The 14,788-nt window shown below is 36.1% G+C and overlaps 2 protein-coding genes across 4 annotated transcripts in view; one reads left to right on the top strand and one right to left on the bottom strand.

Moving 5' to 3' along the window:
• The window catches only part of VPS13D (vacuolar protein sorting 13 homolog D), a 1,255,097-nt gene extending 1,254,123 nt beyond the window's left edge, over positions 1–974 (bottom strand). For 2 of the 3 annotated variants that reach the window (XM_053690422.1, XM_053690424.1), the window contains exon 1: positions 836–968. The gene's annotated coding sequence lies outside the window, so the exon portion shown is untranslated. Of the gene's footprint in view, positions 1–835 lie in introns of all 3 variants that reach the window. The other variant, XM_053690423.1, reaches the window with a different exon arrangement.
• Positions 975–1,270: 296 nt separating this feature from the next.
• MRPS16 (mitochondrial ribosomal protein S16) lies at positions 1,271–14,180 on the top strand. The gene is made up of 3 exons (XM_053689886.1): positions 1,271–1,427; positions 6,973–7,230; positions 13,943–14,180. Exons 1-3 carry the CDS (start codon positions 1,415–1,417, stop codon positions 14,074–14,076), a joined length of 405 nt encoding a protein of 134 aa, XP_053545861.1. The 5' UTR covers positions 1,271–1,414; the 3' UTR covers positions 14,077–14,180.
• The last annotated feature ends 608 nt before the right edge of the window (positions 14,181–14,788 follow it).

Genomic DNA, 14,788 nt, shown 5'->3' with positions numbered 1-14,788 from the left:
AATTGGCAGCTGAATAGTAATAGTTGTTATTATTACCCAATTAAATGGGACTCATTTTATCGACCTCGGAAGGATAAAAGGCTGAGTCGGCACTGCCGGGATTTGAACCTGTGACCTTGGATCTTTTAAACAGGCTTTTTTTAGTCATGGCATTTACCAACTGAGCACTGTAAGATGTTTTACTGCTCTTTTATATGCACTGTAGCAGAACTTTGAGTAATTTGTCCTTTTCCAAGAACTGAACAAAATCAAACCCTACCTTAGGGCACTCTTTGCAAAACATGAGAATGTGATATTCCCCACCCACACAAAATAGATCACCACTGTTGCATACAATTTGGTAGTTCTATCTGGTTCTTTTGCTGAGTATTATTTAATGCATGCTCAACTTTTGTTAATTCTTCACATGGTGAATCTAACTTTGTCATTATTTGCATTTACTTGTTCATATTTTTTACATATTCAACAAATGTAAACTATTACAAGTTTGGTCATCACTGTTATAGATATAGCAAATCATCTACTGTATTTTGTTTTCAACATGATATCCGCATTCTTATGTCACTTTCACTTTCTGTGAGTGGTCTCCACACCCTTCTAGCAGCCACAATGCCACAATGTTTTACAGGCAAAATGGATCTTCACATGATATAAGCAAACATACCCCAGGCACACAAGATGCATTACTAATCAGCATTGCTGCTGTCTGTGATCGCGTACACTGAAGTAAAGTACTGTACTCAGATGACAGGTTGGGGGAGATCCACCCTGTAATCCATAGGGGGCGTGTGTCCCTCCCTTTTATACTAGGCACCTGTTCTAGGGGTGCACTTACCCAGGAGATGGGGTTTGTATCTACAACTCCCCAAACTTCCAGCTTCCTGATACAAGTCGGAATGACAAGTTTTATCTTTCTAAGCTGCGCATATTATAAGCACGTCCATATTTGTATTTCTGCGGAGCATAGACATTCTAGAACCGGTGTCACTGCCACACTTCCGGGGAAGGCAGACTCCACGCCGGAAGTGGGGAACGAGATGTGTAGTAAGAAAATACATGTTACAATGAGGGGTTTGAAAAGCAATACTGTATCATTTTGCATGTTTGTTTCTTTTCACTTATTTATAATATGTGTTTATGGAATAACGCGAGACATTGTTGTCAATATATTTTCAGCGCAATTGTTATGGGTCCATCTGCAATATTCACATGGTCCAGTCGGCTTCCGGATGTGGGCATCTTCCTGTACAACAAGTTTTCAGTTGTCTTGGTGATGGGAGACTAAAATAAAACTACTTCCGGTAAATGGCGGCCCTCTTGTGCTGCATGGGTGTACCAATGTGAAGGGCATCGAGCGCGTACACTGCTCTGCTTTTTGTCTACTCTAGAGTACAGTCTCTAATACCAGCTCATCATGGTGCATCTAAGTAAGTATAAGAAAAGCAGCTTTGACAATTTCCCTAATTATATTTCTTATCTGTTATAGAACCAGGATGTACACGTGAAGTCATTTTCATAATATCAATTGTGCATTTTTATTTTTAACGTTTCTATCATATTAATACTTAATTATCCACAGCTATTTGACTGGGGTAGAATAGACTGTTAATATTAGGGTATTGTTGTTCCATTATTAATACAGGACCACTTTGTTTGATGGAGAGTGGTCTAGACCTTACAATATGAAGGAGGATATGTAATATACAGTGTTAGGTTTGCACACCCACCTATACATGTGTCATTATCATATCCTCTCCAAAATTCTATCCAAGCTCCCCCTCATTTCTCCCACATTCTCCACTACAATCTATATACAGGTATACCTCACTTTACAACGGTTCGCTAATACAGCGCTAATGTGGAGCAGAAGTTCAACCTCCAAAGATTTTGAAACAGTGCTGTACTCGTGAGGTTGCTAGAAAAGTTACTGGCACCATTTTTTTATGCGTAGCTCACCGTTTACAGCATCACAGTGAATTCTGTGTCACAGACTCAGTGCTAGAGTCTGGCAAATTGTATTACAGTAATTGTCACTATTTAACAGGTACAGTTTTTATTGAATACTGTACTTTGTTAGTTCAAACATATCTTCAAGTTTTTAAACACATTGGCAAGTGAAAACAAAGCTAAAACCACGTTGTTTCACATTAAGGCGGTTTTCACTTTACAGCGGGGCTCCAGTCCCTAACCCGTTGTATGAGTGAGGTATACCTGTAGTTCTGTGACTGCCTGTAATACCCATCATTAGTGATTTACCTTTACTGGTTGTAGGTTTGTACACGTGTCTTTGTGTGTGCATGTGCATATACTGTAGTATGCATTACTGTTTAATACTAATTGTAGTTTTTAAGGTTGTTGTAAAATCAAAGCTGTGTTTGTTACTGGCACACACAGTACATTTCTCCAATTACCTTATTCCTGTGGCTGTTTACTCGCATGTGGCACTGTCTCTTTTGCCAACAGGAAAATAAAGATATTTGATGTGAAAATGACTTCATGCCAGTTTGAGTTGCCAGGGGAAAAAAAATCTGTGTAGTTTAGCTAGGAGTGCCACACTGATTCTACCCTTGTAGCTCACAGACGAGCAAGCATGTTCCAGTCTGCAGAGGCAGCTCAGCTCTGTAACACAGACCAAAGTGGGTGTTGCATGATGGAGATCTGAGGCTATACTGTCCCCTTTTAACAACAGTGAGAATATCCAATAAGCAGCAGCACCAGACTTTCAATCATCCAGAAAAAGGTTTATTGAAACAAAGCCATAAACTACAGCAACAATGTTTTGGTCCCACTGACCATAATCATGTTGATACAAACCCATACAAACCACCACTATTTAAACCCATAATAGGCAGAGCTAAGTTTTTGTTTTTTTAATGCCTTTTGTTCAAGAGTACATTTCTATTCTAGCTCATTCTTTGTGTGGATATCTATTTAAAACAATTCAAAGCAGCAACCACTATTGCATAACAATAAAATACATATTCATCATTATATTTTTTTGTACATCTCCTCTTATATTCTATACACCAATAGACCTTAAAGGGATGCTAAACCCAATTTTTTTCTTTCATGATTCAGATAGAAGCAACTTTCTAATTTACTCCTATTATTTGTTTTTCTTCGTTCTCTTGTTATCTTTATTTGAAAAGCAGGAATGTAAAGCTTAGGAGCTGGCCCATTTTAGGTTCAGAACCCTGGATAGCGCTTGCTTATTGGTGGCTACATTTAGTTTGTGCATACACACACCACCAACAACAATAAATTATGACTCACTGAAGGCTCAGATGATGGTTAACATTTTTTAGCAATAAAACACTGTTGCACAGTAATAGAGTGCAGTATAGTGTAAATATGACTTTATATGCACTGGAAAAAAAATGCTGAGACTCACTTTATTGCTATATTCGCCTTATTGCGGATGCGGTGGTCTGGAACCGAATCCACAATATCTCTGAGGTATACCAATCGCCATGCTATTGCTTTTCCTTCTGTGCCTGTAGTTGTCTTCAGTCATTCTTTATTTTAACCCTTTACAATTATTTGTTATTGAAGCTTTGCATCTTCTCGGGACGCCGCCATCTTGGACTTTATATTTGTTATTTAACTGTTAAACTATGCAAAAAAATTAACACTTCTGCTTTCTATTATGTGAGATAAACTGAAGCGAAATATACAGCTGTCTATAAGCAGATCTGTAAAATTGCACAGCTCCTATCATAGGATGCAGCAATATGTGAGCTACAAGATGGCAGCGCCCAGTATAAAATGCAGAGCTTTACCAACTGGATCTCGATCATAGTATGTTGCACTTTTAACAAGAAGAAATCCAGCTCAGAACAGAACTGAATGCCGCTAGCGGCCACCTCGTTTGACCGTGAACAAAATGCACATGTCTAATCAAACGTAATACGCAGCTGCACTGAATGGCCTCTTCTAAGGATGGCTATGGGACGTCTCTTCCGTGTTAAAGAGACATGAAACCCAAACATTTTCTTTCATTATTTGGAAAGCAAATGTGGTTTTAAACAACTTTATAATGTACTTCTATGATCAAATTTGCTTCATTCTCTTGGTATTCTTTGTTGAAGGAGCAGCAAAGCTCTACTGGGAGCTAACTGAACATATCTGGGGAACCAATGACAAGAGGCATTCATGTGCAGCCACCAATCAGCAGCTAGTTTCTAGTAATACATTGCTGCTCCTAAAGGCTATCTAGGTATCCTTTTCAACTAAGGATAATAAGAGAGCTAAGCAAATTAGATAATAGAAGTAAATTAGAAAGTTGTTTAAAATCACATGTTCTGTCTGAATCATGCGTGTCCACCTAGCACATTTTGTAGGATACATCCTACTTCATCAGAGGCTGCCCACTTTTTTTTCCCATTTCTCCTAACTAGAGGGCTTGATGTCCATAATTTTATTAACCCATCGGTGTCCTGTTTACACCAATTTCTGGCATTTACTTTTAGAAACATTTATAATTTATACTACAGGAAAGTTATTTTCTGTTAAAGGGACAGTAAACCTAAAATATAATGTTATATAATTCTTGCACATAGTGCAGATTTATACAACATTATATTAGTGTTATCGTTATAAAACCTTAGATTTCCTTAGAATTTTTTTAAAATATGTCAGTTTTTCAGACCCGCTCTTCTGAGCGGGTCTGTTTTTATTACACAGCGCATCGGGCCAGCTGTCAGACAGAGCAGGAGCGAGCTGCACTTAGTGTTATGGCGCGGTCGGGCCGGGCTGTGACTAGACAGCTGGCCCGATGCGCTGTGCCTAGAGGTATATAGCTGCACCTCCACTGATGAGGTCCATACAGGCCAAAGCGTTCATATGGGGTTAGCTGTACAAATCCTTTGTTCAGATTAGAATTGCCTGGTATTTTGGGGCTGTACTGTACTTTTGGATGGTATCTGTGAAAAGCAAAGATTGGGCAGAAAGAGGCTGCACCCTGTGTGAGGACTACCCCATAGTAGCACCATCCGTTCCCAGTTGAGTTTTTATAACATCTATAATAGTATACATTTTGCAAAACCATATCCATATTGTACATAAAAGCTCTACAACCTTTTTATTTTTTTAAGACAATTTAAAATACAAATGACGTCAAATACAAGTAATATTTACAAATAAAACTAATAAACATATACAAGCTATACCTATTATTTATGTTATCTGTCTAAGAAAAAATGTCTAAAAAATCTAATAAACCATTTATATTTACATTCTTATTTTCCTTGAACCTCTATTTATGCATCTAGAGCAGGGGTTGACAAATCTGTTAAAAATTTGGAGCTAGTAAGAATATTTAGGAGCCAAACAGTGGCACGTGTATATAGATATATTGAGAATAAACCACAAAGTTAGAACATTTTCAAGGAGTGAGTGGTTCCTTGGCTCCTGGATTTGTCGAGCCTTAATTTAGAGTGGTATAAGAATGTCTATTACAAAAAATAGTTACTAATAAAATGCCCAAGGTATGAATCCAATAAATCTCACACCGCCTCGGTGCAAGTAACCTGGGTGGGGACCATCCCATAGGGTCTCCTCTAATATTATGCAATTTTAAATAATTTAAAAAACTTCCAGTATCAAAACTTGGAAATTCTTTTTATATGCACACTTTCAGAGACTCTGTAACTTAGACTTTTAAACAGCCCCCAACATCCCAAGTTCATGTGCCAAATATCCATCATCAATGTTGCTCAGATGTTCCTTAAAGGGACATAATACTCATATGCTAAATCACTTGAAACTGATGCAGTATAACTGTAAAAAGCTGACAGGAAAAAAATCACCTGAGCATCTCTATGTAAAAAAGGAAGATATTTTACCTCACAATCTCCTTCTCAGCTCAGCAGAGTGAGTTCTGTGTAAAAAGTTATACTTCAGCTGCAGGTAAAAAAAATAAAATGAAAAAATGAACTGCAGCCAATCAGCACCAACAGTGCTGAGGTTATGAATTATTTTACTGTGATCTCATGAGATTTGACTTAACTCTCATGAGGTTTCCTAGTAAACTTCCTTAAACTGAATAGGGAAATAACATGAGTGTGCACGAGGCTCACTCCCGGGACAGGCATAATGATTTGCTGCTTAAACTCCTTTGCTATGGGGTGTGAATACTTAGGACATTTTGAGGTAAAATATCTTTTTCTTTTTTACATAGAGATGTTCAGGTGATATTTTCTAGTCAGCTTTTTTACAGCTATGCTGTATCACTTTCAAGTGTTTCAACATTTGGGTATCATGGCCCTTTAAGCAGGTTTTAAGGATCTGCTTTGTTCTTCCAATATACTTTTTGGCGCATGAACATTCCAGCTGGTATGCCAAATATTTAGATCAACAATTCAAATATTCCTTTATTTCAAATTCCTCACCGCTCTTAGCAGATTGAAGAGTCTTATTAATTTCTTTTAACGGACTATGTACCACTATCATTTTTAAACTCTCATATATATATATATATATATATATATATATATATATATATAGATATAGATATAGATATAGATATAGATATAGATAGATATATATATATATAGATAGATAGATAGATATAGATATATATATATATATATATATATATATATAGATATATATATATCTCACTTCCTTTAAAACTGGATTGTGTATTCATATTGGCAATAGCTTACTAACTGTTCTTTCAAATTGCCTGGAAGCTCTGCTGTATTTAGTAATTTCAATGTAAAATAAGAAAAGGTCATAAAGGTAGTACACTTAGATTTGTGTCATGTTTGTAATATATAAATCTGTCAATGTTTTAATCTAAAAACAGTCTGTCCCAAAGACTGACTGCAATTTAATTTGATATGCTCAATTTTGTGCATTGTGTTTTTTTTTGTTTTTTGGGGGGGGGGTTAAACATTGATGTTAATCCTCTTCACCCTTCTTTTTTTAATTTTATTAGTAACACCATGACTAATAAATGTATCCTTCCAGCTCAGATTCTGAACCGTTACCATGGAGGACATGTTGTAATAAGATTGGCCCTTGGTGGCTGTGCTAACCGGCCATTTTATCGAATTGTTGCTGCACATAACAAGCGGTCACGAGATGGAAAATACCTTGAACAACTTGGCACTTATGATCCAATGCCCAATATCTACAATGAAAAGCTGGTCAGCTTGAACATAGAGAAAATAAAATATTGGATTGGTTGTGGAGCACATACTACGAAACCAATTGCAAAATTATTAGGTAATTGTCCCTAAATATATTTGTGTGTGTGTGATTTTGTATTTTAAAAATAAAATTAAATAGAAATATAATGTCAACAAAAACCCAAAACAATTCCACATACTGTCAGGTGTACGAGTCCTGATTTGGTATTCAACTGTTTTTACGCTATGAATCTATTTTCTCTTTCTTTTTGAGAAAACATCGTATGGACTGTTTATAAACAGACTGTTGTAAAAAGCAATCGTACCCCCGACAGTTTGTGGTATAGTTTTGGGTTTGTATGATTGTGTATAGGTTTTGTTTACACTTTATTTTTGTTCAATTTTCACCTATGTTAAACAACTTTATTGTGATCATTTTACTTTACTGATTTTTTTTTTCTCCCTTTTCTACAATACTATATAAACTATGGGCAAGATTACATATGCAGCACAGGCTTCAGCGTAACTGCTAAAACCTGCGTCGCCCGTAATTTCCCCTCGCACATTGGGGAATAACATATACGGCTCCGGCAGTTCATAAAGTGCCGTAAGTCAGATAAACTAGCGATGTCCAGAAATGTGTGTAAATACAAATTTCTGGTGTTGCCAGTGACTTACGGCACTTTAGAAACTACCAACACCTAAGAAAAAAAAAATGTTAAATCTCTCGTAAAAGTCTAACACTCCTCCAAGAAATAAACCCGACACGTCAAAACCCCTATATCCGCCATCACCCCCATATCGGAACTTATAATAAATGTATTAACCCCTAAATCCGCCAACCCCAAAATCGCAAACTACCTAATAAATGTATTAACCCCTAAATCTGCCAACCCCAAAAAACGGAAACTACCTAATAAATGTATTAACCCCTAATCCGCCATTCACCCACATCACAATCTACCTAATGTATTAACCCCTAATTCGCCAACCCCTCACATTGCAAAGTACCTATTAAAACTATTAACCCCTAATTTGCCATTATCCCACATCGCAATAAACCTTATAAATATATTAACCCCTAATCCGTCAAACCTCCACAACACAAATAACTAATTAAATTACTAAACCCCCAAACCTAACACCCCGTAAATTAACCATAATTGCCTAAATTAAAAAATACTAAATTACAATTAAAAAAAGCTAACATTACTTAAAGGGACATTATACACTCATTTTTTCTTTGCATAAATGTTTTGTAGATAATCTATTTATATAGCCCATAAAGTTTTTTTTTTTAAATAAATGTATAGTTTTGCTTATTTTTAAATAACATTGCTCTGATTTTCAGACTCCTAACCAAGCCCCAAAGTTTTATGTGAATACTGTCAGCTACCTTCTCCAGCTTGCTCCTGTTTGTATAAAGGGTCTTTTCATATGTAAAAGAAGGGGGAGGGGGTCTTATTTCCCACTTGCAGTGGGCTTTCCAGCTGCCTTTTCAACAGACCTAAACTGACAGCTTCTAAGTAAGTTTTTAAACAGTTTTATACTGGATTTTTATATCAGTATCTGTGCATCTTATTCTTTATAGTAGTGTCTATTACATGCAGTTATATGAAAATGAGTGTATACTGTCCCTTTAAAATAAAAAAATAAAAAATTAAATTAATCTAAGATTACAAAAATAAAAAATTCTAACATTACATAAAATAAACTAAATTATCAAAAATAAAAAAAATTAAACCTAATCCCTATGAAAATAAAAAAGCCCCCCAAAATAAAAACACCCCCTAATCTAATACTAAACTACCAATAGCCCTTAAAACGGCCTTTTGTAGGGCATTGCCTTAAGTTAAAAATACTAAGTCCCCCCTCTAACAGTAAAACACACCACCCACCAAACCCCCCAAAATAAAAAAAACACTAAAAATTCCTAAACTACCCATTGCCCTTAAAGGGGCATTTGTATGGGCATTGTCCTTTTTAAAAGGGCATTCAGCTTTCTTTAAGAGTGCCCAATAAATCCCTAATCTTAAAAGAAAACAAACCCCCAAAAATTAAAGCCTAAGGCGGAGCGGAGATGAGCGCGGAGCAGGACCGGCGACCACGGAACCATGGAGCGTGGAGGATCCTCTTGGTACTATCGCCACCGTACACTGAGTAGTGAATTCAAGGTACACGTTTAAATATGTTGTCCCTTGCATTCCTATTGGCTGATTTGATTCTTCAAATCCGCCAATAGGATGAGAGCTACTGAAATCCTATTGGCTGTTCAAATCAGCCAATAGGATTTCAGTAGCTCTCATCCTATTGGCTGATTTGAATTTGAAGAATCAAATCAGCCAATAGGAATTCAAGGTACCCCATATATAAACGCGTACCTTGAATTCAATCCTCAGTGTGCAGCGGTGATCGTACGAAGAGGATCCCCACGCTCAATGGTTCCGCAGTCTCCAGTCTTCTGTTCTGCGCTCATCTCCTCTCCGCGTCGGCTTGGTCCTCGATGAAGATGGAAGACGTTGCCGCAATGGAAGAAGACATCACCGCTTGGAAGAGGACCTTCTCCGCCGGACTTCAGGAACGGTAAATACCTATTTGGGGGTTAGAATTAGGCTTTTTTTTGGGGGGGGGGTTACTGTTAGAGGGGGGACTTATTGGTAGTTTCGTATTAGATTAGGGGCTGTTTTTATTTTGGGGGACTTTTTTATTTTCATAGGGATTAGGTTTAATTTTTTTATTTTTGATAATTTGGTTTATTATTTTATGTAATTAGACTTTTTATTTTTTGTAATCTTAGATTCATTTTATTTTTGGTGTTTTATTTTTAAGTAATGTTAGCTTTTTTATTTTAATTGTACCTCTAGTATTTTTTAATTTAGGTAATTGGGGTTAATTTAGGGGGTGTTAGGTTAGGGGGCTTAGTAATTTAATTAGTTATTTGCGTTGTGGGGGTTTTGCAGGTATGGGGTTAATAGATTTATTAGGATTATTGCCTTGTTTGGCGGATTAGGGGTTAATAGTTTTATTCGGTTTACTGCATTGTGTGTTAATTGCAGGTGAGTGGTTAATAGTTTTTTTTAGATTTATTGCGTTGTGGGTTAATGGTGGATTAGGGGCTAATATATTTTATTAGTTATTGCGGTGGGGGATTGCAGTTGGCAGGTAGATATTGCGCCTGCGCCCCAAGGCAGAACATACAGTGATCTGAGATGTCTTCACAGAAAATGCAACATGTCTGCAGAAAGAACAGGACACCTGCAGGAACTGTTAGTGCTTTAATTTTGCAGCACTGCTTCACATCAGGCTAATCTCTTCAAACAGTGCTGTGTAAGTTTTCCTTAAAGCGCATCCACAGCAAAGTGCTGTTTAAAGTGAACGGTCAAATATGCAGTAGAGCTGCAAAAAAGCAGCCCATTGATTGTTGACTGGCTCTCAGATTGTTTTCAATCCCAGCCCCTAGCCTTTCCCACTCTGCAGTTTTTTTCTGAATATAAGCCATTCTTATGAGCAATGCACCTTTTTTATTATTACATTTCTATGTTGGACCAAGAGAAAAGGAAACAAATTTATTCAAGAGACTTTTTAGAATTAATTTTTTTGCAGCTAATTTGCAATCCATTTTTTAACTGCTGAAATGTATTAAAAATTTAATTATTCTTCAGTTAACAAACACATTGCATTTGAACTGGTGCTTTAATGTAACTGCCTAATTTAAAATTGATTTTTATTTAAAAATAACCTGCAGAAAAATTTTCACAAAAAAAATAGAAAAATGCGTTAGGTGTTTGTTAATATTTTCAGGCAGTTACGGAAGTTACAGTGCTCACATTTTTAGCGTAAAGCTTTCTGCGTCTGCCTATGTGTGGCGAGGTGAAAATGGAGTAAAATGTCTAAATTTTTGCCACATAAGTCCTTGCGCTGAATATGTGATACCGATTTGCAACGCGGTTCTATGTTAGCTTATGGGAGTAAAAATTGCTGGCGATGGGTGAAATATACGGGCCGCATTTAGATGCCGCGCTGTATATGTGATACCAAAACCACATAAAAATATGTAATCTTGCCCTATATGCTATGAATAGTCAAAATAATTACTTTGCTTATAACCCCTTAAGGACAGAGGTTTTCCCCTCTTCAGTGATGAAATGACACAGCAATTTTGGCATTTTTGTTCTGTATTGATTTCACTATAATTATCCGCTCTTTTGTTAAAGGCATACTGAACCCACATATTTTCTTTCGGGATTCAGATAGAGCATGCAATTTTAAGCAACTTTCTAATTTACTCCTATTATCAATTTTTCTTTGTTCTCTTGCTATATTTATTTGAAAAAGAAAGTCCAGAAACATTGACAGCACTTGTTTATTGGTGGATGAATTTATCCACCAATCAGTAAGAACAACCCAGGATGTTCATCAAAAATGGGCCGGCATCTAAACTTACATTCTTGCTTTTCAAATAAAAATACCAAGGGAATTAAGAAAATTCGATAATAGGAGTAAATTAGAAAGTTGCTTAAAATTGCATGCTCTATCTGAATCACAAAATAACATTTTTGGGTTCAGTGTCCCTTTAAGTGCACTGAGATAAGAGGCGGTCTTTAGGGGCTAAGAAACGGGCAGATATTTGGAGGTTTAGAGGTTATATGGTAAATTAAGCCGGACAGATAGCTCATCGTGCTAATGCACTGTTACAGAGATCTGTGGCAACCCAAGGGTTGCAGGTTCGATCCCGGAAAGGTCAACTCATCCTTTCGAGGTCGGTAAAATGAGTACCATTAAGTTGGGTAATAATAATACCTGTTATCAGTGCCGCAAGTTGATTAAGTTCGAGGTTGTGCACTATACAAGTATCCAATTATTTATTATTATTATTAGTATAACAGTGTTGGCTGTACAAAGCTTGGGAATGGATATTAGAGCAGTCATCTATCTTTTTAAAAATAGAAAACATCAAGTAGATTGTCCATTTAAAGGGACATAATACTCATATGCTAAATCACTTGAAACTGATGCAGTATATCACCTGAGCATATCTATGTAAAAAAGGAAGATATTTTACCTCACAATTTCCTCAGCTCAGCAGAGTAAGTGCGGTGTAAAAAGTTATACTTCAGCTGTTGCTAAGCTGCAGGTTTAAAAAAAAAGAAAAAGAAATGAACAGCAGCCAATCGGCATCAGCAGTGCAAAGGTCTCATGAGATTTGACTTAACTCTCATGAGATTTCATAGTAAACTTCCTTAAACTGAATAGGGAAATAAGATGTGTGCACAAAGCTCACTCCCTTGGCTGTCCCGGGAAAGACATACTGATTTGCTGCTTAAAGTCCTTTGCAATGGGGTTTGAATACTTGGGGCATTTTGAGGTAAAATATCTTTATTTTTTACATAGAGATGTTCAGGTGATATTTTCTAGTCGGCTTTTTACAGCTATACTGCATCACTTTCAAGTGTTTCAACATTTGGGTATCATGGCCCTTTAATACTGAAATTGCAAGGAAAAAAAGAAAAAAATATTAGCTTTTTTACACTTTTATTGATAACCTTTCAACACAACATTGTGTAGCCTAAGAAAAATACCTCAAACTAGATTTATTATAACTCACATGTCTAGGTTCCAAGTAATTTATAGCAAATTAAGACCAAATACTGATAAAAGTTTGCAAAAGTTTTATAACGGTTACCAAATCCAAAACCAATACACATTTGTAGAAACTAGACTACCCAGGGTATTTACCTAGAGGCATTTTGACACTTTATATTTAAAGAGACAGTCAAGTCCAAAATAAACTTTAATGATTCAGATAGGGCATGTAATTTTAAACAACGTTCTAATTTACTTCTATCACCAATTTTGCTTTGTTCTCTTGGTATTCTTAGTTGAATGCTTAACCGAGGAGGTTCATATGCTAATTTCTTAGACCTTGAAGGCCGCCTCTAATCTGACAGTTTTTCACCACTAGAGGGAATTACTTCATGTGTTTCATATAGATAAAATTGAGCTCACGCACGTGAAGCTACCTAGGAGTGAGCACTGATTGGCTAAAACGCAAGTCTGTCAAAAGAACTGAAATAAGGGTGCTGTCTGCAGAGGCTTAGATACAAGGTAATCACAGAAGTAAAACGTGTATTATTATAACTGTGTTGGTTATGCAAAACTTGGGAATGGGTAATAAAGGGATTATCTATCGTTTTAAACAACAATAATTCTGGTGTTGACTGTACCTTTAACTATTTTATGGCCAATCTCTGTAATTTGATTATATTTTGTTTTTTTCACAAACACACACACAGTTGTATTGCCAAAGATTTTACAGACATGATGTATCCTATTACTATAACCCCCCCCCCCCCCATATTTTGCATTTTATGACTTCCCTTGAGCACAGTGATACTCCCTATATACACCTTGACCTGGTTTTGGGGCACTTAGGGCCCATGTTTCATTTTGAGTTCTTCAGAAGCCCCCAGACTCATGGTAGTCCCATCATGGCATGCCATTTTCAAAAGCGAGCACCCAAGGCTACTATATATGGGGCATATTTAGTCTATTCATGTTGTGATTTCACCACCAATAGCTGATGAATTAGGTGGTATTTTTTATTTTTGTGTCTTTGTTTTAATTGTTAATTGTTTTTTAATTGTGAATTGTACTAACATAATGTGTGCTGTTACTATAAATCCCTCATATTTGCATTTATTTATTAACAAAATATGCCATGAAGCATACTAAAGAGAATCAGCTTATGAGTACATTGACGGTTAAACAATATCATTTTACTTTTTATGCAAATATTCAATTCATTTCAGGTCTTGCTGGCTTTTTCCCTTTACATCCAATGACTATTACAAATGCTGAGAGGATAAAGAAACAGAGAGAAAAAGAACACAACTCTAGAACTTCGGGTGATCAGGAAACTGAAGAAAAATCTGACGAACTTTGAAAAAAAAAATCTGAAGCACTCAATCATAAGGTTGACAGACAATTCATTGTATCTTTTTGATTTGCTTTCAACATCCATCTTTGTAAATAAAAGTTGAACAAAAACTTGCTTGCTTTTTATTTGGTAAAACAGGTTTATCAACCTAAATAGTAAAGTAATGTAAAATAATTACTCAATGGCAAAAAAAACATACATTAAAGGGACATGAAACCCAAAATGTTTCTTTCATGATTCAGATAGAGAATACAATTTTAAACAACATTCCAATTTACTTTTACTATCTAATTTGCTTCATTCTTTAGGTATCCTTTGTTGAAGAAATAGCAATGCACATGAATGATCCAATCACATGAGGTATTTATATATGTACAGCCACCAATCAGCAGCTACTGAGCCTATTTAGATATGCTTTTCAACAAATGATATCAAGAGAATGAAGCAAATTAGATAATAGACGTAAACTGGAAAGTTGTGTAAAGGGATATGAAACCCAATTTTTTTTCTTTCATGATTTAGATAAAGCATGCAACTTTTAGCAAATTACTAACTTACTCCTATTATTCCTTTTTCTTCGTTCTCTTGGTATCTTTATTTGATAAACAGGAATGTAAACTTAGGAGCCGGACCATTTTTGGTTCAGCACCCTGGGTAGCGCTTGCTGATTGGTGGCTTCGTCAGGAGTAAACTAGAAGGTTGCTTAAAATTGTAAGCT

This window comes from Bombina bombina, chromosome 8 (genome assembly GCF_027579735.1).
Source record: "Bombina bombina isolate aBomBom1 chromosome 8, aBomBom1.pri, whole genome shotgun sequence".
NCBI lineage: Eukaryota > Metazoa > Chordata > Amphibia > Anura > Bombinatoridae > Bombina > Bombina bombina.
The sequence above is the reverse complement of the archived record's forward strand: the minus strand, read 5'-3'. Positions and strand labels throughout refer to the sequence as shown.

Bases quoted from the DNA above. Each gene is read 5' to 3' on its own strand.
- MRPS16 (XM_053689886.1), top strand. The intron at 7,231-13,942 runs GTAATTGTCCCT...AATTCATTTCAG, and splicing joins ACCAATTGCAAAATTATTAG to GTCTTGCTGGCTTTTTCCCT.